Below are 27500 nucleotides of genomic sequence, written 5' to 3' on the forward strand. Positions count from 1 at the left end.
TAGCGGTCTGGACTGTTTTAATGGGAAAAGTGTCAGAAAAGACATTAGCGCAGCAGGACAGGAGAGGGCCATTACGGAGTGCTGCTGCTCGCTAATGCGTCTTAGCAGTGAGACGCTAGCAGGAGGGGCAGAGAGGGATTCCACTGCGTCACAAGGAGTGGCTCTGGGCGCTCATCGTCACGGAGATGTGAGATGCAGTCGTCTAGAGATGTGCCCGCACCGCACTGCGTGTGCATGTATGTGTGTGTGTGTGTGTGTGTGTGTGTGCGTGTTTGTGTGTGGACTTGAGGACTAACACAAGGAATATAGCAGCAGCATTCTTATCATAAAATAACACCATGTAGCACACTACGGACCTGGTGGAGCCTCCGAGATCTAAGAACACAATTAGAATGTAGAGTGGAGGGAATCGGCTGTGGAATGTTTTATCTAATGAAGACGGACATGGTTGAGATGATGCGCTGATTTTAATCTATATAATGACTGAAGATTATTTCGCTATGGAGGGAGTGAATGTTGTGCCGCTGTTAATCTTTCTCAAATGTGTAGCAATGTGTGGGTTTGCTCACGACAACAACAAAAGACGTAAGAAGTACAAATGAGAAAAAAGTATAGCCTCTATACATCTTTATCACAGAAATGTTTATACAATAGAATATATACATCCTTATAAACTATAAAAAGATTATTATTTCTCTCTCATTGCCATCACTGAGACAAAACAGAGCCACTAGCACCTCATCACTCTGGTTCAGTATAATCAATGCACATGAGCTGAGACAGGAAGTAAGAGGTGAGTGGAGCAGGGTGGGGTGAGGAAGGGGCTTGTGTTGGGATTTGCTGTTCTGTGCTGTGCTGTTGTATGCTATTCTGTACTGTGCTGTTTTAGTTGGGATTTGCTGTTCTGTGCTGTGCTGTTGTATGCTATTCTGTACTGTGCTGTTCTATGCTATTCTGTACTGTGGTGTTGTATGCTATTCTGTACTGTGCTGTTCTATGCTATTCTATACTGTGCTGTTCTATGTTGTTTTGTTCTATGTCATTCTGTACTGTGCTGTTTTAGCTGGGATTTGCTGTTCTGTGTTGTGCTATGGTATGCTATTATGTACTGTGCTGTTCTATGCTATTCTGTACTGTGCTGTTGTATACTATTCTATACTGTGCTGTTCTATGTTGTTTTGTCCTATGTCATTCTGTACTGTGCTGTTCCATGCTATTATGTACTGAGCTGTTCTATGGTACTCTGTATTGTGATGTGCTGTGCTGTTCTATACTGTTCTGTGCTGTGCTGTGCTATTCTGAGCTATGCTATGTGGAACTGTTCTGTGCTATGTGGAACTGTTCTGTGCTGTGTGAAACTGTACTGAGCTGTGTGGAACTGTACTGAGCTGTGTGGAACTGTCCCGTGCTGTGTGGAACTGTTCTGTGCTGTACACTGCGTTGCCTCCCTGGACTGTGCGCTGGTGCCAGGCATGAGTGAAGACCTGCTCACCTCCTCTCTGCCTAAGGGCAAAGCAGCGCCCCACCCGCTCCACCCCGCTCCACCCCTCTCCGTGCCTCCACTCCATCCTCACGCAGCCGCGGCCCCGTGCACCCCGAGCCTGGCCGTGAGATATATAGATGTCTGTAGGCTCTGACAGGGCCCTTGACAAACGAGGGCCGCTTAAAGTTAAACAGCTTGTTTCCAAGCTCCCTGCTGCCCTCCCCCCCCAAATGAAAAGGGCCCCCCCACCCCCACCCCTCCACACCCCCCCTCAGGCTGGGCAATGCCCTCACCAGAGAGCTGTCAGGCACAGGGGTTGCAGGGGGAAGTGGATGCCCTCAGGCTATGACATCACACATCCTTCAAGGAGCAACAGCCAGAAGGAGGCAAGGGTGTTGGGATGAGGATGGGGTGTGTGTGTGTGTGTGGGGTGTTAGATCTCTGCCAGTGCATCCATCAGAGGAGAGGTGTGTTTGTGTGTGTGTGTGTGTGTGTGTGTGTGTGTGTGTGTGTGTGTGTGTAGAGAAGCAGTGGAGAGTAGAGGAGTGGATGAGAACGGGGGCTCTTTTGGATAAATGTGCTGTCACACAGAAGTACGAGAGGAGTACGCTGGTCGTGAGGAGGGCAAAAGAGAGAGAGAGAGAGAGAGAGAGAGAGAGAGAGAGAGAGAGAGAGAGAGAGGGAGACTACAGGGAACAGGGGACTACTATCTCTATGCAACAGGGATGAAAACATGCAACATGGCAAACTCAAACAGCTTTTCCTAGTTAGACCGATTATGTACTTTATGAATAAATGAAAGACGTTGACTGTAGAGCTGCATATTTTTTTCTCCAACCCATCAAGCGAACTCCACGCTCTCCAGACCAGCAGCTCTCCCCCGATGACCACAAGGAGAGGAAGAGAACGGACGCTGAGTCTACAGCATGGCTATGGACAACAGGGTCCTGACATGGCTAAAATACTGGACCATTGCTGTCTGGCAAGCTGTTAGCAGAAAAGAGTGATTTGCTGTCTGATCATGAAAAATAACACTGGCAAAATAACACTGGTAAAATAGCACTGGTAACATAACACTATTGATATCTGGTCAGTGTGACGAGATCCAGGTGTCTTACAACTCTATAGAGAACGTACTGTAGGTAAGGTTCTTCTCCTCTATACTGTGAAAGCACAGTCACTACTAATATCACTGCTATGGCAAGAGGCAAGGCCATGAAAGAGATGCTCTTTATACATTGTAGCTGCCAATTACTTTGGTGTCTTTGGTTGTCTGCCACCCTAAACAATATATTAGCTGAATACAAACTAATTCTTAAAGTCTTAATATCTTAGTTGTGGTAGGACCTGGTCCAGTGGACCCTGTGGCTCTTGTTCTCCATTGGCCAGTGCATCTCCTCCAGTAAGCACACCTCCCAAACCAACCTGGCATATAAGAAAGGTATTTAGTAGTTAACCATTTAAGTGGGCCTGACAGGGAACAATGATTGGTATGCACTGGCCATTGTGTGGGGGTGCTGGAGCATATCTGCTCCAGCCTCAGAGTAGCATGGCTCACTTTTCCCCTGCTTTGATTGGAAGGCAGCTTTACTTAAGTGAGTTAAACCTCGCCCATGTAATGGTCAATTTGTTCTTGTCAACAACTTCTCCCGCCGGGCCAATTCTGTAAGAGGAAACACAGCAGCACGGCGCGCTTACACTCGCTTCTCCACCCCCTGAACACACACACACACACACACACACACACACACACACACACACACACACATTTACACACAAAGCGCGCACACACACACACACACACACACACACACACACACACACACACACACACACACACACACACACATTTACACACACACACACACACACACATTTACACACACAGACACACACATACACACACACACACACACTGACACAAACAGATGCATAATGAGTGTGTGACCATGAGGCTCCTCTGGAATGCTGATAACGAGTGACATGCAGCTCGCGGCGACCCCGCCTCCCACTGTCTGGACCTGTGAAGTCCACTCCAGCTCTCCAGCAGACGCTAGCGCTGATGATACACACACCAGCAGGGGGGAGGGAGGAGAGAGAGAGAGAGAGAGAGAGAGAGAGAGAGAGAGAGAGAGAGAGAGAGAGAGAGAGAGAGAGAGAGAGAGAGCAAAGGTGGGTTGATGAAAAGTCAGAACAAGAGAAAGAGAGAGAAATAAGTGGGAGCAAAGGGGAAAGAGAGAGAGAGAGAGACAGAGAGAGAGAGAGAGAGAGAGAGAGAGAGAGAGAGAGAGAGAGGAGGAAGAGAGAGAGAGCACATGCCAACACCTCCACCATTCCTGTACTCCAGAGTAGTGAAGATTTGATTTCCTGTGTCATCAGGGCGCAGGGGAAGGAGAGCCCCTCCAATGTGGTCAAAATAACCTGCCCTCCTCCTCCCTCCCCCTCTCTCTCTCTCTCTTCATCTCCTCCTCCGCTCCTACTCTCCCTCATCTTTCACTTCTCTCTCTCCATCTCCTTTATCTCTCCCTCTCCATCTCCTCTCTCTCTCATCGTCTCTCCCTCCTCCCCTCCTCCTCTCCATCTTCTCTATCTCTCCATCTCCACACACTCTCTCTCTCATCTTCTCCCCCTCTTCCTTTATCTCTCTCTCCTCCTCTCCTTCTCTCTCATCTTCTCTCCCTCGCTCTGTCTCCAGTCCACTAGCACAGCACTCAGCCACCTCGAAGGCCTGTCAGCTCCTGATCCGACCAATCACAGCGCCCGCAGCGGTCTCGGAGGCACACACCGGGGGTGACCTTTACACACAGCATCCCCAATGTCAAAACAGCGCCGCTGGAGAAGATTTAAGCCAGCGAGCGCTCCACTGCTCTGACAACTGGGCCCAAACAACCCAGCCCTGGGTGAGGAGAAACAGTTAGCACAATTAGCATGTTGAGCAGCGCAGGCTGTGTTTAGATGAAGAGTCAGCAAGACTGCTGCTGGTGAGAGCCCTGACTGTGTGCTGCTGGGTGGATGAGATGGATGCATCGCAGGCCATTATTGACTGATATTCATATTGATTGTCAGTCAGCGTTTCAGGGGGAGAGGGAGAGAGGGCTCTCAGGTCATGTAACGGATACCTACGCAGAAGGAGTCACTCCAAATACCCCCCCAAAAAAACAATACGTAATGAGCAGAAGTGGGGCTTAATGGGGCATCACTCACCACTAAATATACAGACAGATCTTCAGAGGCGCCAGTCCAGCCATCAGCCCTCCGTAACAACAGGGCTTCACTTCCACTGGCTACTGGGGAACAAGATTAAGTGCAGCGCTGATGGCGTGCTGTGCCGGGGTGTTGAGTTGGCACGTGTGGTGGTAGAGTGGGCTTAGATGGGCAGAGCGAGGATGCTAATGAAATAAACAGGGAGCCATGATGGACCAAGCAGGATGGGCTTCCTGGTGCTCGTCTGAACAGTCTGGTGCTGACGGCTGGCACCAGATTGTGAGTGTGTGTGTGTGTGTGCGTGTGTGTATTTATGTATGTGAATGTCTGTGTGTGTGTGTGTGTGTGTGTGTAACTGTGCATGTTTTTGTGTTTGTATGCATATGTGAGTATGTGTGTGCATGTGTGTGTGTTTGTGTGAATATGAATGTGTGTGCGTGTGTGTGTGTGTGTGTGTACATGTGTGTATGCATACGTGTGTGTGTGTTTATGGGTGTGAGTGTGTGAGTGTGTGTGTGTGTGTGTGTGTGCATGATGAAGGAGAAGCCTGATGGTGAGTGGCGAATAGTCGACAGCACAGAAGGCAATTGGCCGCACACTGTGCCAGCGCGTTGTGGGAGAGACACATCATTAGAAAAGCCGTCGGGGGTCCCGGGTGTGGTGGAGGCCTGCCCAAGACCCCTGGCCCCCCAGCTCAAACACACTCTCCAGGAGCCCCTCCACACACACACACACACACACCACCAGAGGCGTCCACACCCAGCCCTACTACAATGGACCCATCTTCCCACCCGCACTCTGATTGAATGGGCACGCTCCAAATTCACCAGACAATTTAGGGTCTTAATAGAATTGTCGGACAACGTTCTTCAGAAGAAAAGAGACATCAAAGTGTGTGAAAGACAACGATAGAAAGAGAGAGAGAGAGAAAGTACATGTGTGTGAGAGAGAAAGAAAGCGAGAGGGAGAGAGAGAGAATGTATGAATGGCCTTCTGCTATTGTAACTAGTCTGTAACCCAGTACTGTTTCATCTCCATTGTGTTATTACTAGTCAGGTATCTTCACATCTGTCATTATTTCATCCCTCCTCTTTGTGTGTGAGACACAACAACATAAGCTGTTGTCTGTAAGGTCAGGACAGCAGGAAATAGCTGAAAATATCTCTCTCCCAGCTGTTGTAGGCGTATGCTATGAGCTGGTTTTGGGAGATAAAACAAAATAAAATAAAATAAAGCTAGACTGCTAGCTAAGGAAAATATATCAGGCATACAATCTGTGAGTATGCATGAGTGTCAGATAAGAAAACAAACAAACAAACAAACAAAAATAACAGCTAGGATGCGTCTGATTGCGAAATGTCATACATGTCATCGTCCGACAACTGATGGCGCCAAATCAACGTGTGCAAATTGGCCGGCATTGTTGTATGAATTATGGAATCAGCCCTGCCCCACGCCTCTTTAATTAGCGTTGGAAGTTATAATTACGCACGGCGAAGTCTGCAGGAGGGAAGAGGCCGCTCGCTCACACAGCGTCTTGGCATCGTGAGCACTGCTGTCAGGCATTAGCCAATGAGCGCGCGCGCGCGGGGGATCTGGATATCACTTCCAGCCGAAATAAACACCGACTAAAAAGCTAAATGAATCGGCAATCTCCAGCTAATGACACATTCTTGCACATCCATTAGAGAGATATGAATCGACTGGAGGCCTCGGAGGATGCAGGAACTGCGGGGAAACAAGCCAGGCCGGTGCAGCAGGAGCGAGCAGTTAACCAGCAAACACAGAAGGTGCTCACCGCTAAATTACCAGCAGCAGGGCTGGAAGGGAAAATACCTTTCTGTGCATAAAGTCATCAAAAAGGTTGAAAGCCTTATACATTGATTTTGCTACATTTCTTTAGTTATGAGGTTAATACACAGAGGCAGCTAATATGGTATTAATATGGTTTTGTTTCTGTCCTGTGGCTTATATACATGGCTAATACACATCTGCATCCATTTTCTGCATCTATTTTCAATTCTAAAAACAGCGTGGTGCGCTGATGTTCTACAGCAGCTATATAAAAAAGTGAATATATATACAAGAAATAGATACAGTATAGGCATAAATGAGTTCATACATGTCCTAGTGGTTTTAATAAGAGGTGTTGGCTTGGTGTGTGCTAGCTAGCGCTGTGTGTCTCTGATGAGTGTGTGGCAGGTAGAGGCACGAGGCCGTGGCCGCGCTCCCCTCTTCAAGCGTTGGAGAGAGTGCAACTTCTGTCCTCCGGAATCAAGGCAATTTAGTTCGGCGGGCCAAAACAAAGCGACAGTAATAAAAAGGAAAAGGGATTGCTTGTTCATTTCCTGTCCGCGGGGAAATCTGCCGAGGGAAAATAAACGGCATACAATAATACGCTTTAAGAGGAGCCGGCATCTTTCCATTCCCAATCCAATCCAGCACCAAGAAGGGGGTCACCCAAATGTAATACTTATTCGCTTCTGAGCAAACGCTGGCAGATACTGTAATAATGTTTTATTTTGGCAGACGGCGGCGGAGCCAGTGGGAGAGCCTGGGTGACTTTGCCCTCCGAGTAACACGAGACAGCGGGGTGGTGGAGATGAAAGCTGGCGCTAGGGCACTCTCGCTCGCGCCACATGGCCCCTTCCTTCTTTTCAACTTCAGGGACACTTCAAGCTTTTTACATCCAGACATTTTCATATGACACACATCATCACAGACCAAAACAACACAAAGAGGAGGACACGCAGCAGATTTTTCAAATACAGCACACACACAAACACACACACACACACACACACAGACACACACACACACACACACACACGCACAAAGATCCATGTCCAATCAAGACGCTTCTTCCGAGCCACTGCACTTGTGTCCTAGTGTTTTGAAGGAGTGTGATAGCGAGCGGAGAGTGTGTGTGCTGCTGGAGTAGCCGTGGTCTGTGCTCGAGGTGAGGAGGCAGGCTGATGCGCGAGATGTCCGCCCTCCTCCTCCGTCTGCCTTCTACTCCGCAGAGGCCAGTGAGTGGCCAGTGAGTGGCCATTGTTGTTAGAGCGATGTTGCTCAGACTGATGCCCCCCCCTTTATATTCCCAGCACACGTACAGGGGAACCATGCTTCACAAAAACGCCCCATAATCCTCCACCCCCCCTTCACCCCCTCTTCCTGGGCAAAATGCTGACAAATTCCCCCTCTCATCCACTCCCCTGCCTTCTCCGATTCATTACTGTGGCCAGATGCTTGGATGCTTACTGAATCACAGATGAGAGTTGCCAACCCGGGCCAGATGGGACCAATCTATATTCAGATTAGCCATTTCCTACGATCCATAATAATCTGCGCTGTTGTCCTACAATCTTTCACAAAGCGCTCCAAAGGACTAACTGCCTTCCCACTTACCCCCTGAATTATAAAGGGGCAGAGCCCGGACCGCGGCCTGCATTTCAACCCCCGTGCCTCGGAATGCTGTTTGGAAAAAATGGACGGAATTTCCTCCAATGAAATAGTCTGATCAATTACACCGTCCTTCCCTGGCTGACCAGCGAAGTTCTTCTTCTTAACTGATGCCTGTAATGCTGTTAAAAGCAGGGCTATATTCTCTACCAATTCACATAATAAAATAGCCTAATTTACCACAAGCCACAGTGTTAGCAGTGACAACAGAGATGATGTGGTTTCTGGGTAATCTCAAAAGACGGGGTCCTGCTCATTTGACAAACAACCCAAAGAACAAAAATGAACAGGCTGTGAAGAGGTGGAAGAAAAGAGAGATAGAGAGAGAGAGATAAAGAAAGAGGGAAACGGAGAGAAAAGAAAAGCGCAAAAAGAAAGAGAGTAATATGGAGATAGACAGAGAGAGAGAATAAAAAGGCATTATCTAGTGCGAAACCACCACCCAGCTAAAATAAATCAGCACAATTTCAGGAGAGTGGAATCTGATTCTTTTTCTCTGGGTTACATTAATTAATTCACGGCCCAGATTTTTCAGACAGTCCAATTCTGCAATTCTTCACACTCAGTTTGGTCCCTCTCATCTCACACGCCGCAAATCACCCAAGCAGCACCAGAAGATCCATTTAAATACAAAATGGTAAACAACACGTGCGGGAGGTGGGGCGGCACACACACACACACACACACACACACACACACACACACACACGGGCCCAGGCAGAGGAGAGGAAGGCTATATAAAAACTATTGATTACATATCACGCTGTTTGAGAGGCCAGATCAAATAGATTGGTGGTGACCCCGTAAGCTCTCGACAATGACAGTTAATTAGGATTGAAGAGCACGAGCCAGAGCAAAAGGCCTGCCATCTGAAGAGGGACACTCCGGTAGATGATGGCACCGGAGAAGAGAGGGAGGGAGAGAGAGAGAGAGAGAGAGAAAGAGACGGACGAAAGGAGATAAAGACGGGAAGGAGAAAAGGAGTGAGTGAGACAGCGATGGAGCGAGAGAGAGACAGAGAGAGCAGGAGAGAGAGAAAGAGAGGGAGAGAGGGAGAGAGAATGCAATTAGGACAAGGAGGATTTCTTCAAGGAGCTGTCTTCAAACGAGAGGGAAATGGTTGGCGGGGCTGCCGTGCGCTGATACACAGTGGCGTGCACAGCGCCGTATCAGCGGCGGGCGGCTTCAGGCACCAGGCTGTTGACTTAGCAGAGCTGCTGGAATTCGCTACGCTCTCACTCTTCCCCTCTCTTCTCCACACCGTGGAGAGACACTCTGGCTCTTTTGCTAAGAGAAGGAGAGGGAGAGAGGGAGAGAGGGAGAGGGAGAGAGAGAGGGAGAGAGAAGAGAGAGGGAGAAAGAGGAGAGGTATGCAGACACGGTGGCGACTGCGGCCCCCCGGTAAGTGTGTTCGTGGAAGCTGTGAGTGAGTGGTGAGAGTACTTTGTGCAATCACTGATACACTCCTGGTCTCCATGTCCAAAGTTCAAAGGTCGCCGCACCACTTGTACTGCTGCAATAAGCACCAGCAGATATCAGAACCACAGACTGGCACTACCTCTGCCATGGCACAGACACGAGGGAGGATTGTCGGGAAAATAGATGCATTTTAGTGACACAGACTCCATTTTAAATGATGCTCTACTCAATAGATTAGCCTGTAAGGCGTAAGTAGCAGAGAACAGAACAGGTCCATGAGGAGGAGGGGAGGAGGTGAGGAGGGGAGGAGGGGAGGGGGAGTGTGTGGAGGTGGTGGAGGTAGGCGGGGGGGGAGGGGGGTGTTGCTAAATGGGCGAACTGACTTACAGTAATCATGGGACTGTTGGCTGGAGAGACAGCATTGCTCGCATAGTTCATTACAAGATGACACAACCAATTTGTAGGCTGGCCGGCTGCAATCTCGCCCATCTCCCCTGACAAAAGCATTTAGATGAGGCTGCGTGCAGGAGCAGGAGCAGGAGCAGGAGCAGGAGCTGGAGCTGGGGCTGGAGCAGGAGCAGGAAGTGGAGGAGGAGGAGGATGAGGAGGAGGAGGAAGATGAGGAGGAGCAGGCGGAGGAGGAGGAGAAGAAGAAGGAGCGGGGACCCACAGAGGCACGTGCAGCCCAGCAGCAGCAACCCAGCAAATGAGATCACTTTTAATTCCACTCCCAGCAAACATAAAACTGTCCAGGTAAGTTATTTATGGCCCTGAATGGGGGGGTGGGGGAGAGAGAGAGAGAGAGAGAGAGAGAGAGAGAGAGAGAGAGAGAGAGAGAGAGAGAGAGAGAGAGAGAGAGAGAGAGAGAGAGAGAGAGAGAGAGAGAGAGAGAGAGAGAGAGAGAGAGAGAGAGAGAGAGGGGGGGTTCTCTTCTTTTCACTTCTGGCTCTCTCTTTACTTCCTTCTCTCTATCTGCGTTTCATTGTGAGACTTGTACTCAGACAAAATGTAGACACACACACACACACACACACACACATAGACTATATTGGAAGGCTATTAATCTATTTGTTACATTTTCTTCCCATTATTTCTAGAATAATCCTCTTTTACTTGGTCTGCCCGTGAATGCTAATGGTCTCGTCTGAACAACAGCGCTGCAGAGATTATTCAGATTGAAGCCCCCACTCCCTCAGCCTCTTTCTGTCCCTCTCTCTCTTTCACTCTGTCTCTCCCTTGCTCTTTCTCTCATTTCTCTCTCTCTCTCTCTCTCACACACACACATGCATTCCCTCATTCTCTTTCTCATTCTCTATCGTTTGCTTCCTGTCTCTCATTCTCCAACTCACTCTCTCTCCTCTCATTTGCTCTCTTCCACTTTCTACTCCCCTGTTCCATCACTCTCTCTCTCCCTCCATTCTCTCTCTCTCTCTCGCTCCCTCCCTCCTGTTCCTCTCTCTGTCTTCCGTCACATTTTCTTTTCTTGCAAATGTAATACACATGTGAATGAATCCTGGTGGATGAAAACGGGGACCGGGAGACGAGGTGTGGTGCGGTTTTCATCTAATAAATATAATTCAGTAATTACTTTCTCACAAAGGCCCAAAGTCGGCTCTGAGCAGGTGGCGGTGGAATGAATTGCCCCGCCACGCGCCGCGCCGCTCCGTACTTTAGAACCGCGCTAATGACCTCCCGTATTTGTCACGTCCAAATGGGTTCCTCGCGTTCTCATCTCCCTCCCCGTGTTCTGGCGTGCGGACTTGTGAAACACGATTACGGGGCGGCTGATGTCGCCGGAGCCCGGGCTACGCGCTACGCTGGCGTGCCATTGGCCGACGCCAGCTCTTATCTGTTATCGCGCGGTGGTGGTGGTGGTGTGGGCGCGGAAAAGCACACGTTTCTTCTTCTTCTTCTTTTTAACGGCACTCCTGTGAAATGTCAAATGAAAGGTCCGGATGTTAATAGAAGAAAACCAGCGAATATCAATTACAGACTGGAATGCTATCAAGGTCCAAAATCGACGGAATTAACTGTATATAAAAGATTGCATTCAGGTCTCTTTCAAGGGGAGATACTTTCAGAAAATGACTTTTTTCATAAGAACATGCTCCTTTTTCACCTACAAGAGAGGTAATCCACTCCGCCAATAGCTTTCTACAAGTCTGAGATACTGCCACGACCGTCATTCTTCATTGTTAGTCCAAAATGCTCAATCTCATTCAGAACAAATGGGGCATCGGCCGCTGAGGCGACACGCTTTCAGAGACTCATGCAACACCCTACTGTGTTATGTAAGACAACAATTTACAACTTTTAGATTTATCCTTTAGAAAAATGGGAATGAGACTGGGGTTTGGAGCCGGGGAGGTGATCGGAGAAAGAGTGTGTGTGTGTGTGTGTGTGTTCTAAAGCCAGATGAGGAATGGCAGGGGGCTTGGTGTTGGGGTGGGATACGAGAGTGGCAGGGCCTTGACGTTTTTTATGAATCACGTCTGTTTGGAAATGACTCATTAGGCCGGGCTTTATTGCTCAAATTACCAGAGCCGCTCCTTGTCCTGTTTGCCCTTAATTAACAAGCATTCAATTCCCCTATTAATTAGTACAAGCTATTAGCTATTTGACATCACTCTTCATTTGTAGACAATTAAAGTGCCTATTATTAAAAGCATGCCACACAGTGACTTGTCCGACTGCTTCATCAGCTTGATGTGTTTGGGAGATGTCTTGTACACGCGAGGTGCAGCCTGGAGGCAGAGGAACAGTCCTGGACTCCTCAGTTCCTCTGAGCCTGCTGGATAAAGCGCAGCACCACACAGCCTCACTGCTGATCCAGCCCGGAGGAAGGACGCTAGCTACAAAGCTACAAAGCTACTCTGCTCAGAGAGAGAGAGAGAGAGAGAGAGAGAGAGAGAGAGAGAGAGAGGCTCCTGTCGCTAAAGATGGCACCACTTCAGGAAGCAAGGGAAGCAAGAGACAAGAGGAGAGGAGAGGAGAGGAGAAGAGGACACGAGAAGAGAGCATGGGAACAAAAAGAGAAGAGAAGATAATAAAGAGAAGAAAATTGAGAACAGAAGAAAAGAGAGGGAAGAGAGAGGAGAGGAGAGAAGAGAGGAGAGAAATTAGGAAGAGAGGGAGGGAAGAGAGAGTGAGAGGAATGGTGAGAGGATATAGAAGAGAAAAGAAATGAGAAAGCAGAGGAGGGGAGGATAGAGGAAATGAGAAGATGGAAGAAAAGAGAACGGGATGACAGGAATAAAGAGCATAGGACAGGAGAAGAGAGGAGCAGAAAGAGAAGAGGGGAGATAAGAGGAATAGTTATGGTAGGATAGAAGAAGAGAAGAGAGGAGGGGAGAAGAGAAGAGAAGAACGGAGATAAGAGGAATAGTTAGGGTAGGATAGAAGGAGAGGAGAGGAGAGAGGGTGGGATAGGAGAAGAGAGGAGGGGAGATGACAGGAGAGGAGAGGAGAGAGGGTGGGATAGGAGAAGAGAGGAGGGGAGATGACAGGAGAGGAGAGGAGAGAGGGTGGGATAGGAGAAGAGAGGGGGAGAGATGACAGGAGAGGAGAGAGGGCAGAGGGGGGGAGTGCAGGAGGGCAGGCCTGATCTTTTGCTTGCCTTGTTCCTGCTCTGCTTTCATGGGCCGATCTCCCTGGAGGCTCGGCTGCTGTGTGATGCTGTGCTGGCCCGGGGGGCCTTGGTGGGGGGGTGTCCATGGGGAGAGCGGGGGCTTGGTGGGGGGGCTTAGCTGTAGGGTTGAGGCCCAGCACTGGCCCTCTGTTTGGGCTGGAGCGGCAGGACTCAGTGGGGGAACAGGACAGCCTTAACAGGAACTCAGCCTGCTGCTTCTAACCCCTCCCCTTGGCTCTCACACTCTCTGTCTCACACAGATACACACACAGACACACAGACACACACACACACACACACACAAACACACACAGTACCATGTCTGAGAACGCGAGAAATCAACACTGAAGAGCACAGCTATCCCTCCCCAAGCCAAGAGCCCTCACTAGCTCTACCTTTCCCTCCAGCACTACAGTGCTTCATATCTCCTGATTCCGACAGCACACAGCCAATAGTCTCTGCACAGTTCAACAAACTCACACACACACAGACACGGTAGCATTCGCTCAGTAGGACTCTCCAGTCTCTGCTGGGTTTGTGGGGGAGCGTGGGAATAGCTTCAAAACACTGTTGGGCAACTGCTCCCTTAACCAAAACAGAACAACCAATCTGCTCTCTCTGTCTTCTCTAGACGTGCCATGGATCCTGACCAGACGGGACCACCAGTCCCCGCATTCCACTGAGACACATTCATTGGTAGATATTGAAGCATCTCTCCAACACTAGCAGAGAAAACAAGGGATCCCAGGGGGGTATTCCAAATATGTGGTTTAGTGACAAAACCTAAGTTAACTCAGAGTGAGTGGTAAACCTCCTACAACAGGAGCCCTATGCCATTGTTTTGTTTTGTTTTGCCATTTAGCTCTTCTATTACTGTAGGAGGATTACCACTTACTCTGAGTTAACTTACCCAGGTTTGGCACTAAACTACGCACTTGGAATACCCACCTGGTGTAGGCAAACAGAGTCCAGTCTGATTCAACACAGACCCTGCCGTCCAGACATGTGCCTCTGCATCGGGCCTCCAGGCTCCGGTCAGCGCTTGCACGAGGGCACAGAGTTTATTGAGGAGTGGTTTGTAGACGGAGCGGAGCGGCAAGACTGCGTGGCGTGGCGATGAGGACAGGGAGTTAATCAGGCTAATGCATTCCTCCCAGACCACTGCTGCTTTTTCCATTTCAACCTGAAGCTGTAATCACGGGCCAATGCCAGCCATTACCAAATTTCTGTAGAGACTTTCAGGCTCTTTGTGCCAAGGGGCCCAGCCACCGCCTCCTCCCAAAGCCCACTCAATGCCTGCGGAGGCATTCTCTAAATTGAATGAGCATCCTTCAAACTCGCTGCCCCTGTCGGTCCACAGCACTCCGACTAAGTGTCTTTTGGAGGGCGCGAGATACAGAGAGCGCTTCCGTCTGCCAAACAGAGTTATACGTCAGCCGCGCAGAGCGGAGCGGAGCACAGCGGAGAGGAGAGAGGAGAGGAGGAGAGAGGAGGAGAGCATCAGCTCTTTCCCCCATTCTGCGTTTGTGTCTGCTGTTGTTGTCTGGGCACAACGGAACTCAGAGGCTGACATCTACGCCTGCCGCGACACAGCCGCCGCTGGCCCGGCTCTGGGACGGAGGCGCTGGCATTGGTCATGCAGCTCCGGAAAGAGCCTGAGTATGCAGCGGCTCATAATGGCGGTCCATAATGAGGTGGACGGAGAGGGCAGCGGGGTTGATCTCAGTCCATTCAGAGGTATTACTGCAGCTGCAGTAAAATAAATAGACTACTCCCCACCGGCCTGCCATGTCCACTCACAAGCCCGGCTCTTTCTTTACAGGCCCCTCACCGCCACATATAAACGCGGGGAGTGTGTGGACGCCACAGATGCCCGCCCGCCCGCCCGCCCGCTGGCTAATTGCTCTGGACGAAAGGTCAAAGAGAGTGGGAATATTCTGACTAGATTACTTTGGATGTGCGTCGCGGTCTGTGTATCTCAAGCGACAACATTCCTCAAGAATGACCTTGGCAGCTCATGTATTTTGGGTTTATATTTGACAACTAGTGGGAATGACGTGTGTGTGTGTGTGTGTGTGTGTGTGTGTGTGTGTGTGTGTGTGTGTGTGTGTGTGTATCTTCTTTGTGACTGTACAAAAACTGAGTTTAAAGATCTTACTATCTCATCCTAATCTTAGGACAGACAGTATAAGACAGAAACATGAGAATACAACTGTGCGTGTGTCACACAGACACACACACACGCACACATATATATATATACACTGTATATATACATTTTTATTTTTATTTCTTTTTTTAATGATAACTTTGTGCTTTTTGGAGATATAAGCCAGGTCCACCTGAGTAACCTCTCCCCAGGTGTGGCCCAGCTGACCGGTGATCAAACAGTGCAGCAGGTGAGGTTAGCTGTGGGCCTGGACACAGCAGGGGTTCAGCTCAGCTCAGGTGTGCCTGTGGCGTGGTGACAGGTCACTCAGGTCTCTGTGTAGCGGTTGTGTGCGTGTGTGTGTGTGTGTGTGTGTGTGTGTGTGTGCATGTCTGTGTGTGTGTGTGTGTGTGTGTCTGTGTGTGGGGGTTTTAAGGGTCTAATGACAACAATTCAGCTGCAGGAAGGCTAAGCTGTAGTCTATCCTCACTGCAATAACAGATCTTGGGTTGGTAATATGCCTATCCAATTTGTCTTTTTTTAGTTTATTTTCAACCTTTCCAATATATATATTTTTTTCAACCACAGAGGATGGCGTGAACTATTGGGCAACCAGATAACTAACAAAACTGAGAACATCTTCATCTAGACTTGAAGACTTCATTTGATCAAAACATACACGACTGAAAGTGTGTTGGCGTTTATGGACTCTATAAGCCCTGCAGACGGCATATGGAGGAGTGTTGCAGCACATTGCTAGTTTCCAGAGAGAGAGAGAGCCCCCCATCCTGGGCACCAGAGTGCAGCCTAATTAGGTTCCATCTGCATGGATGCTGCTCTGCATTCAGCTGGGTTCTACTGAGCCTGCAGAGGAACCGTGCTGGAGTGGGGGGGGGTGGACTCTGGGGGGGGTGAGCATGTATGTGTGGGTGGAGATGTGCGTAGGCGGCAAACAGAGCACTGTCCTGAGGGATGGGTGGTGCTGGTGGTGATGGTGGGAGGGGGGCATACCTCCACACACACAGACACACACACACACACACACCCTCCCCATTACTCCGAGCTTAACAAGTCGGGGAAGCAGCAGGACCTGTCGTGACTGACAGAGCAATTACGGCTAGCATGGGCTCTGACGGCGCCTCAGACATCTCCAAATAGAATTTCACTATTTTGTTGCATCAGACATTTACAGGAAGGATTTGGTAGCAGGCGCGGGGTAAAAAAAAAAAAGCAAGAATTGCTAGACTGACTCCAAGAAGCACTGCTGCTGCTGGAGCATTTGACAGTTTTCTTTTTTTCTTCTCTCCTTATGAAACATACCCTTGTTCAAGGTTAGCTTTTCCCTAACTGGAGTTTTTACTCTCTCTTTCTCTTTCTCTCTCTCTCTATTTTTTAGGCAACCACTTGCTGTGTTCTGAGGAAGCGGACTCGCGCCAGACGTGGGCCGGGCCCGTCTGTGAGTTGGCTGCTCGCTGCTGTGTGTTTGCGGCAGTCAGGCAGCGTGTTTCCCTGGGGGTTGTTATCTATTTGCTTTGCCTTTAGGGATAAGCTCCAACTCCTCCGCTCCCAAAGGGGACGTGACGGAAAAATTCTATCTCCCATATCTCGCCAGGAAAGAGAGAAAGAGAGAGAGAGAAAGAGAGAGAGAGAGAGAGAGAGAGAGAGAGAGAGAGTAAGAGAGAGAATTGCCTTGAGAAAGCATCAGAAAAATACGTATAGCTTTAAAAGCAAAAAAAAAATAGCACAAAAATAAATCGTGCAAGGCAAACTTTATAAAAACTCTCTCCGCATCAATATGTATCATTTGGTTCCAGCACCATAATAATTGGCTGCTAATTGTGGCTGTCACCGTGCCTAAAATGTGCAGTGCTGCTCGGGTGAGACAGAGAGATGTACTGAAGGACTCATTACTCCCCTCCCTCTCTCGTGAACCAGGGAGCTCCCCGTAGCATCTGTTGACTCCGCCGCTCGGCAAAGCCCACGCGCTAAACCTGGATGCCAGCAGCCGCCGCGCCATCACGCACACTGACTTTTTAATTTGCTTCGGAGAGAGGGCGACGATTAGTAATTCTTCGCTCGATCAGTTTAACAAATAGGCCCGACACGAGAGGCCCCCGCGGGTTTGTCTCCTGGTCCGGAAGGTCGCCACCTTCAGCGAACGAATCAAACAAAAACAGACAAACACACAAAGGAGCTAAACGGAGAAATACACGAGTGAACGAAACAGATAAACGCACAGCAGAACAAACAACCAAAACAGACAAAATACACACGAGAGCAAACTGACAAACGCGAAAGATATCGAACCCAAATAAAACAGGATTCAGGTCGGTGTGTTTGCTCAGTGCAGATAGTGAAATGGAAGAGATGCTCCTCTCACCTCAAACCTTGCTGTGTGCTGTTGGAGGATACCGAGAGGGATAGACAGACTAAGAAGGGTGTTACTAAGACAACACTGAAACTGGAATCCTGCTGACAATCAGGCCTTACCACCTCACAAAACGACTCTTTTAAAGTGTTAATTGGACTGGAAGACTGAGGCTGAAGACTGTATATGAGCTCTGGGGACAGACTGAAGAATGAACTACAACCTAAAAACTGAAAACTATATAATACATGTATTAGAAAAGATCTGAAGATTAAGATTAAATCTAAAAAAGGTGATCATGAAAACCTGAGACCTGAGAATTGAGAAGATCAGGAGAATGAAGGTAGACTGAAGACTAATGTCTTTGGACTGAAGTTTGGAGGAGATCGAGAAGTTGAGGATGGTATTGGAGATCAAGGGACTGAAGAGCAGGCCACTGAATCCTGATGATGGAGAACTCCAGGCTCAGAGAGAAGATTGGAGGAGATCAGAAGATAGAGGATGGAGGAAGATCAAGAGAACTGAAGAAACCCGGAGAATGTTCCTGACGCGGTCTACAAGCACACGAGATGAATTCAAAGGCTCTGGGATTTGCTTCAGGATTTCCTCCATATGCCCTTATAACTGGCGGCACAAGCACATCACACATATATTTATACACACACACACACACAGAGGCCTACGGTCACTGAGCTATCTCAGCCTTGTGAGGTGACCAAAGTTCATTAGGGAGTCTGTGGACTTCTCTTATAAGATTTTAGAGGAAAAAAGAAGCCTGATGCCCTTCACAAATAACAGCCACACACCACAACTCCATCCATCTCCTTGAGTGTGTGTGTGTGTGTTTCAATTTGATATAGATGGGATCCCAATACGCCGGGGTGTCAAAATGAGTCGTGAAATCCAGTCCAATGGTTATGTCGTCTTCCCCCTCCCTGTCGAACACCCCCCCCCCCCCCAGTCCCCGGTCCCTCACGCTCCCCCTCCCCGGCTGACCTCCCCGTCCGTGGCCTGTCCCCACCTGGGCTCCAGTAAGGGGCAGTAAACACAGCAGTATCTCCCCTAATGACTGTGGGCTGCTGGAGCGGTGCGGGAGCGCAGCACTTGGCACTGGGCTTTAATCTGATTGCTGTCCCTCATCGGGGGAGCTGAGCCTCAGCCTGGCCCCCAGTCTCAAACGCCACGCCGCCGCCCCGAGCAATGGCTTTCTGCAGATAGAGATAAAGGTTTCAACTTCTGGGCTAAAAGTGACTTTTCTACTGATAAATACAGCAAAAGCAATCTATTCTCACCCGCCCCCCCCCTCCCCCGCCTGCACAGCACTGCTTGTCCCCCCCCCCCCACCCCCCTTAGCCTCTTCCACCCCCTCAGCCCTTGCCCTCCTTCTTCCTACTTTCAATCTCTTTCTTTCTCTCTTTCTCTCTCTCTCTCTCTCTCTCTCTCTCTCTCTCTCTCTCTCTCATTCTGTCATTCTCCTTCTCTTTCTCCCATCGTGCATACAGGGGCTGGATCAGACAGTCAGAGCTGACTGCCATTTGCTTTATTTATTCCATATCTATGCTTGTCAAAGAGAGATTACTAGTTTCCAGCCTGCGCTCCGCTTTGTACCGCTGATGGAAGGCAATGGAACGAGAGCAGAAAAATAGAGGGACCACTGCCACCCCCACCATCCCCAACACACACACACACACACACACACACACACACACACACACACACACACACACACAGAGAGAGAGAGAGTCTGGTCCTGGCTGGGCAGGGCTGATTAGATTGTGCCGTCTCCCTGTATGCAGATTAAAAGCAGCTTCTACAAAGAGATGAGGATTGTATTTCACGCTAGATTAGAACAGGTACGGCTCCACTCCCGAGGGGCCGTGAACCCTGAAAAGAAAAATCTTACAAACTTCCCAAGAGCTGCCGTTCCTCTCCGGGTCTGGCCACAGGATCCGCGTTTGTTCCGTTTGTAGGCTTACACGGCCGATCTGATGGATAAGTCTTATGTGCCTTATTCCCTTGGAGGCATAAACAAAAGGAAAAAAAAACAACAAACGTTACATGAAAAACAAAGGTGTAAATTAAGACGCGGTGTGCGCGCAGTGATCGTTTACGTTGACAGTGCTAGAGGTTGCGCGTTTGATCTGAAACACCAGCGTGTAATCGCAGTGCCTTGCCTGCTACACCTGGGCACCGCCAACTCAGAAGCCTCAGGTGCAATTTCCAGGTAGAATAATCAACGCCAGAGCACATTAGCGATGAACAGTGACGTAATGTAATTTCCTTCGGATAACATCAGCACTTACATGGCTTTTGGCGCCGGGGAGCCCAAATGTATTTGGAAAATGATGACTAATATGTAAATTGAAATAAAAGCAGGGTGGGAAAATGAATTAGCAGGATATGAGGAGGATAGAGAGCTAGCGGTGTATTACGCACTGACAGGGACAAAAACCCTCTGCTGGCGTGTAAAACCTGTAGCACTGAAGCGGGAGACCAACTTCGAGTCTCCCGACGCCACTTAATAATTGTTTATCCTCCCTGCTAAGGTAGTTCATGACCACATTAGTTTCCTCCTGGCTGGCAATATTCATTTTGACCGGAGTTCACTTACTGTTTCACACACAATTTAATAAAGGACACACACTTCTGTCCCCCTCATGCACAGCAATCACGCATGGTGTGTGCGTGTGTCTGTATCTGTGTGTGTGTGTGTGTGTGAGAGAGAGAGAGAGAGAGAGAGAGTGGTGGCTTAGTGGTGGGGTGGTTTAGCCATTTTTCACACCTCTATAATTGCAGAAAACAGCAGAGAGAGAGCGAGAGAGAGAGAGAGAGAGAACTGTTCAACATGAACTCAACAGGGATCCGGCGGCCATCTTAACTTTCACACCTCTGGGCACTCTGGACACCCTGATGACCCCAGCTCTCTCCACTTTTCTCATCAACACTTAAGCTCCACTTACTCATATATAACACTAAAAGGTTTGCAAAGGAATCATCAAAGCCTTTTTTTACATTTAATTTATTATACTTTAGGTTCTTTCAGCTATAGAAAGTCTTCAAATACAACCGTGAAATTTCCTGAATGAACCTTGACTGCTATATACTCAAATAAAATATCTCCTCTAATTATTGTGCTGTGGTAAATTTGCACATAACTTAAAAAAAAAAAAACAACCGCCCCCCTCCCCATCACCGAAGAAATGACATTTAAGACACATCTTCTTTCTGAATAAACACAATGATTTCAAAAGCAGAGAAAATCCAATCCCAGGAGACAGAAAAAAAGAACAACAACCGCTCTTTTAAAGCAGCGAGAGACACACAAAAGAGCCAAAAACAAAGATGGAAATGTCACAGAAGTGTGTGTGTGTGTGTGTGTGGCGGGGAAGGATTCCACACCTAATTGTCTGCTCCCATTAGGCTGTGGCGGAGAGCCTGCATCCGTCAGCAGCTCCAGAGCGGCCGGGCCGTGTGTGTGTGTGTGTGTGTGTGTGTGTGTGTGTGTGTGTGTGTGTGGGCCGTGGCGGCAGATGCCACGCGTTTGTGATGGCTGCCCTTGATCGACTCGTGACAGATGTCAGCGCTCCCGTCGGACGCCTGTGCACACACACACGCACACACACACACACACACACACACACAGGCGGGCGGACGTTCTCCTCCGTGGCAGGTGGAGGAAGCGGTGGTGGTGGTGGTGGTGGTGGTGGTGGTGGTGGTGGCGGTGGTGGTGGAGGTGGAGTCTCAGGCGGTCTCTGCCCATTACTCCCGACAGCCGTCAGCGCGCCAACCCTCGGCTCTCATGCAGATGCCCCTGGACGCATCAGCACCCGCATCCTCACGCCTCACACTGATTGGCTGTGATAGGTGGGAACGGGTGGAGTGTGAGAGTGTGTGTGTGTGAGTGTGTGTGTGTGTGTGTGTGTGTGTGTGTGGGGGGGGTAGTGCCGTTTCCAACTTTCACAAAGTTATCACAGATCCAAAGAGGTTATGAACCTTTTCAGGCGTCCACGCTTTGTGGGAACGCACATGCAAAACACACACACACTCTCTAACACACACACACACACACACACGCGCACACACAGGCACACGCAGAAGGAAATCTCTTGCCAAATGGGACAGTGTGTAATCCTGCAGCGAACTGCACAGATCATACGTAACTTACAAGTGAAAGCACACATCAAAGGCCCGACTTGATCTGTATCTTAAATCAATGTGCCAAATGTAGACATTAGACGTGTGGGGGTGGGCTGGGGAGGCAGGAGACAGTCAGAGTCTTCTCTAGCCGAGTATTTTTAGCAGACTCGGTGTGTGTGTGTGTGTGTGTGTGTGTGTGTGTGCTCCTCTCAAGTTCCTCTGTCTTTGCATTTGGGTTGTTCATTAAGAGGCTCCGAAGGCATTCTAAACACAACCTTGTGGAGGAGAGACTGTGTGTGTGTGTGTGTGTGTGAGAGAGAGGGGGGTTCTCCAACCCAGCATAGATCAGCTCCCATCTTTCCATTTCTCTCTCTCGCTCTCTCAGACACACAGGCAGGCACGTACACACACACACACACACACACACACACCTCCACTGGGCCGGCTAATAATTGCACACAATCCGCTAATCAGCGCCAGCATCACTGCCCCCCATTCTGGGCAATCATCGTCATGGTAACAAACATTTCCCTGGCAAGACCGACCACTCACCCGCCACATCAAACAGTATGCTCTCATGGCAGAGGAACATAAAGGAAGAAAGCCTGGAAGCTTTTAAATACCTTGGAAAAAAACATTCATGCATGGTGAAGGGTCTACACACAAGTTCAACTTCAACGTTTCTAAAAAAAACAACATAAACTCTAAAATTGAAGAAAAAACAAAAAAATGTGAAAAGAGAGCAAAATAAGAACTTAGTATATGTATACGATGCAGACATTGCAGGCTTTGGTTTGAGAATGCCTTTAGAATCTTGATGCTATACACAGACTCCAAGCTAAATAATCTTGATGCTATACATACTCCAAGCTATACATGTGTTACACTGATTTAGATAGTGTTTTTTTTTCTTAATGTGCCACAGAAGGTGATATTTATGATGGCTGTTTTATAACTGGATTGATGTGGTTTCCATTTCTTGACATTGTTGTGATGGTGCTAAGATGGTGCTAAGATGCTTTGAATCACTGCTGCCTTTGTCTGCTGATTTGTGTATTGCAATGTGTCTGCATGTCTGTGCTGTCACACAGATTGCCTTCCGAGAACATCCCAGCTTCCCCAGTTGACGCAGCCTCTGTGATGAGGGGACCTACCATTTTGGCCGACTGGTTGACTTCACCACTGGGGACATGCCATCTCTATACAAGCTCTTGGTCTTGCTGAAGTTCACGATGTTGAAGATCACCCTCTGCAGAAATAAAAACAGCAGTATTTAGCATTGAGCTCTCACACCACCAGAACAGGAACGTCTGACTCCATTTCACGTAACTGCAGAAGGAAAATAACTGGATGTTCAAAGATAAAAAATAAAATAACTGTCATGTCAGTTTGATGGCAGTTTGCCACGGAATTGAAATTTGCGGGAACTTTAGGCTATTTCCAAAGACGTGTCAATCAAGCAAGGCAGAGTACATTCAGTAGCACTAAATAGCATCAGAGGGACAGAGTCAGAAGACTCAACAAGAGATAACTCCATCCCAGTTAAAACATCTTCTGATAACCTGATGCTTACAGATAGCGCGAGGAGAGGGAGAGTCTGATTGGAGGCGCACTTAAAAGGAGACACCAAGGGCTACGGGTACAAACGAGGGACAAAAAGGAGCCGGCGGAAAGGCAGAGGAGAGAAAATAAAAGTGCCATCGGGGCCCCCACTTGATGAGCTTCCAGTGAAATTGCACATTCCTCAGCAGAAGCCGAGTCTGTCTCCAAACACGCCGGCACCATTAATCTGATTCACCGGCATGCAGCACGGCACAGGTAGAGAGGGAGAGAGGGAGAGAGGGAGAGAGAGAGAGAGAGAGAGAGAGAGAGAGAGAGAGGGAAAGAGAGAGAGGGAGAGAGAGAGAGAGAGAGAGAGAGAGAGAGAGAGAGAGAGAGAGAGAGAGAGAGAGAGAGAGAGCAGGAAAAAACAACATGCTGTGGCGAACAGATAAAAATAAATCCCTGCTGGAATATACATATCTGTGGGCAGATAAGACTGCACGGGCGCCTGGAGAGACAGGAGGCCAAACAGATGAGAATGCTGGAGCGGACGGCTCGCCGGCGAGCCAGTTTGGCGCTCCTCCTCGTCCGCCCGTTCGCCCGTTCGCCCGCCAGCCCCCGCGCTTTTGCTCGCGCTCGCGCTCGCTCTGCCGCCTGGATGAGGAATGCGGCGTGCTTTCCCAGAAAACCTGCACACAGGGCCCTAGCACCGGCCCAGAAACACACACACACACACACACACACACACCCACAGCCAGCCAGCAGCACCACCACCACTACCATCAATCCCTCCAGCCAACACCCACCCCACACACACCACACACATACACCACTCTGCTCTGCCTCCACACACACATCCAGGATTTTTGATTAGGATCAGGTAGAGAGGGAAAAAGAAAAGGAAATGGGGGGAAGGGTGTGATGAGAGAGAGCGAGAGAGAAAGAGAGAGGGAGGGAGAGAGAGAGAGAGAGAGAGGGAGAGAACTAAATATATAAATAATGAAGTATAATAATATCACCACAGCAGCAAATGACTCCTATTGATGGACCATATCAAATTACCAGCTAAGTCCAGGTGGTGAAAGTTAACAGTGTGCTGCTGAAATCTTATTACATTCCCCTCTTTCCTTCCTTCACCCTCCCATCTCTCTCCCTCCTCATCTCTCCCTCTCTCTCTCTCTCTCTCTCTCTCTCTCTCTCTCTCTCTCTCTCTCTCTCTCTCTCTCTCTCTCTCTCTCTCTCTCTCTCTCTCTCTCTCTCTCTCTCTCTCTCTCTCTCTCCCCCTCTCTCTCTCTCTCTCCCTCTCTCTCTGTCAGAGGAGAGGAGCGGGGGATTGTAGCAGGGCCTGATTCAGACTTAGGTAAAATGACATTTAACTGATGTTCAGACGGGCAGCCGGCTCCTGTAGCGTGGAGATAAGACCATTGCTGCTGGCATTTCAATTACTCTCTACTGCCCTGCACATCTGTTGCCAGCCTACTTTCAGCCCCGTCCTCAGGCATACACACGCAAACACACACACACACACACACACACACACACACCGTGTGCGCGCACACACACACGCACACGCTCAGACACGCACACGCACGCACGCACGTACCAACCCAGCCAACCATGCCTGCACACAGACACAGACACACACACACACACTCACACACGCACACACAGACATTCACAGACACACAGACACACACACACACACACACCTTTCTATTCTCCCGCCTGCATAATTTCCATATCATTGGCACTGGACTAATTGTTCTGATTGCTGCTGTTCTTAATGTGGTTTTATCTGTTTATTTGTGACAGCTGCATCTCTAATCTGGTTGGCCAGCGGCTAGTGTGGTGGTGGGGGGGGGGGGGGTCCTCTGATCCTCTTCCTCACTCTTCATCCTTCTCTTTATCTCGCTCTGGTCTCGCTGCTCCAGAGTACTTAGATGTGGGAGTGGAGAGTACGAGGGTGTTTCCTCACTCTTCCTCCCTCTTCCACGGAACGGGAAGACGACGAGAGAGTTTCCCCTCGCTCTTCCTCGGGATAAGGTATTTTCATCATCACCAGTCTATTTAAACTCATCTCTTTGTTCCAACAGGATATTGAACTAATTGCTAATACACACACTTTCAGCACATTGTGTTCCATGCATGATCCATTTGCAACTAGAATTCCCTTTCAAAGCATCACCACATTTAGTTTATTTTGTTTTCAGGGGAAACAATCTATCCACTAAAGTCACTGCATTCACTGAGACAACAGTCACAACTCAGCTGCAGTATCCACTCATAAAATCTAGTGTACATACTGTATCTATTTGTATACATAGCCATAATCTACTGCCCTTCATTCTATTCTGTTTTTATTCTTTTTATGTTGTATTTGTTTGAGTGTTGTACTTTGAGAGCAAAGGCTAACCAGAGTCAAATTCCTTGTTAGTTGACGCAACCCTGGCCAATAAAGCTGATTCTGGTTCTGATTCTGATGTTCCATACACCCCACATGCCCCTGTTCTGGTGGGCTCTTCTGGTGGGCTGCCTTGGCTCTGTTTAACACGTGCACCGCGAAGGTCCCTTCATGTTGCGCGCGTCTTTGATGGGCTCTTAAGCGAGCACGCACGCTCGCGCGCACACACACACACACACACACACACACACACACACACACACACACACACACACACACACACACACACACACACACACACACACACACACACACACACACACACACACACACACACACACACACACACACACACACACACACACACACACACACACACACACACACACACACACAGCGGCTCAGTGAAGCTAATCAGCCGACATGGACCCATGCCCCATCAGCTAGCCAGTAGCCACCCTCATCAACAGCACACATGTGGACTGACATGAAGGTGAGGAGGGAAGGAGACGAGGAGGGAAGGAAGCAAGGGGGTAAGGAGGTGAGAGAGGCGCTCCCTCTTTTTTTCTCTTCTTCTTTCTCTCTTTTTTTCTGCATCTGTAGCTCATTAGCGGTATTGTGCTCATGTACTCATAAGCTCTCCTCTTCTCAGATGCCAGTTAACCACCCCCGATCAACCCCAACAACCACCCCGCCCTTACCCACACCCCCCTGTGTCACCCCACACCCCCCTGCCCCCCCCTCACACACACACACACACACACACACACACACACACACACACACACACACACACACACTCACACTCAACACCCCCCCCCCCCCCCCGCCCCGTCCTGTTCTTGTTAAAAAACATTGTGTCTACACCAAGGACCAATTTGGGAGCAGTCTCCCAGTGCGAGCAAGACAAGCGCTGTCCTGGAAATTTAATTACAGATAGAGCGGTAAGAACAGATTAACATCCAGGCGCTGGGAGATGTCATTTCCATGAGTCGTGTCAACCTCCCTCTCAATCACAGGCACAGCCTGGGCTCACGCACACCAGGTGCTCCCGGTGCAGACAAATCGCCCATCGCCCGCAAAATGGAGGAATCTGTTAGCTCAGGCAGATCGGCTGGGAAAATAAATAGAGTTGAAAGAATATCTCCAAAAGGATATAAAGGAGGATATCCATTTAGATATACAGGAGGTTTTTTTAGTAGTGCTCCTTGACATACAGTATATTTTTTTAATGGTTTTAGAAAAGGTGAATCAATCTTGCATAAGATCTACTAGCTGAACACGACTACTTTACCTTACAGAGTAGGATATTGGTTGTGATGGCAAAATGCATGTGGTTTTGGGATGCTTCTCTGAACCAGAAAAAAAAAATTAAAAAATATTTTGTGCAAAAAAAAAATAAAAATAAAAATCATTCACATAGTGTAAGGCCCCTGTCATTGCCAGGGTGTTCTCAAAAGCAGAATACAGTCAACGGCTTCAGGTCAAATATGACGAAGAACCCCCCACGCCACCCCCCCCAACTCTCTGAGACATCCTGTACGCATTCAGAAGAGTGCTCATGTGACATCTGCAGCAATAAGCCAAAGTCACGGTCACTACCTATGTTCTTCAAGGTAACCTCTGCATAAAAATAATCATCATGAGTAATGGAATCTAATGGGATGTGTGACTGTGTGGAAGTCATTGAAAGAATAGAGAGAGAGA

The 27500-nt window shown here is 48.9% G+C and overlaps 1 protein-coding gene across 2 annotated transcripts in view; it reads right to left on the reverse strand.

Annotated features, from left to right (window-relative positions):
• Positions 1–27500, reverse strand: part of agbl4 (AGBL carboxypeptidase 4) — a 384426-nt gene that overhangs the window by 208989 nt on the left and 147937 nt on the right. For both annotated transcript variants that reach the window (XM_062556080.1, XM_062556078.1), the window contains exon 4: positions 23005–23099. In XM_062556080.1, the coding sequence (XP_062412064.1) occupies positions 23005–23099 (95 nt within the window). The remainder of the gene's footprint in view (positions 1–23004; positions 23100–27500) is intronic.

This window comes from Sardina pilchardus, chromosome 15 (genome assembly GCF_963854185.1).
Source record: "Sardina pilchardus chromosome 15, fSarPil1.1, whole genome shotgun sequence".
Classification (NCBI taxonomy): domain Eukaryota; kingdom Metazoa; phylum Chordata; class Actinopteri; order Clupeiformes; family Clupeidae; genus Sardina; species Sardina pilchardus.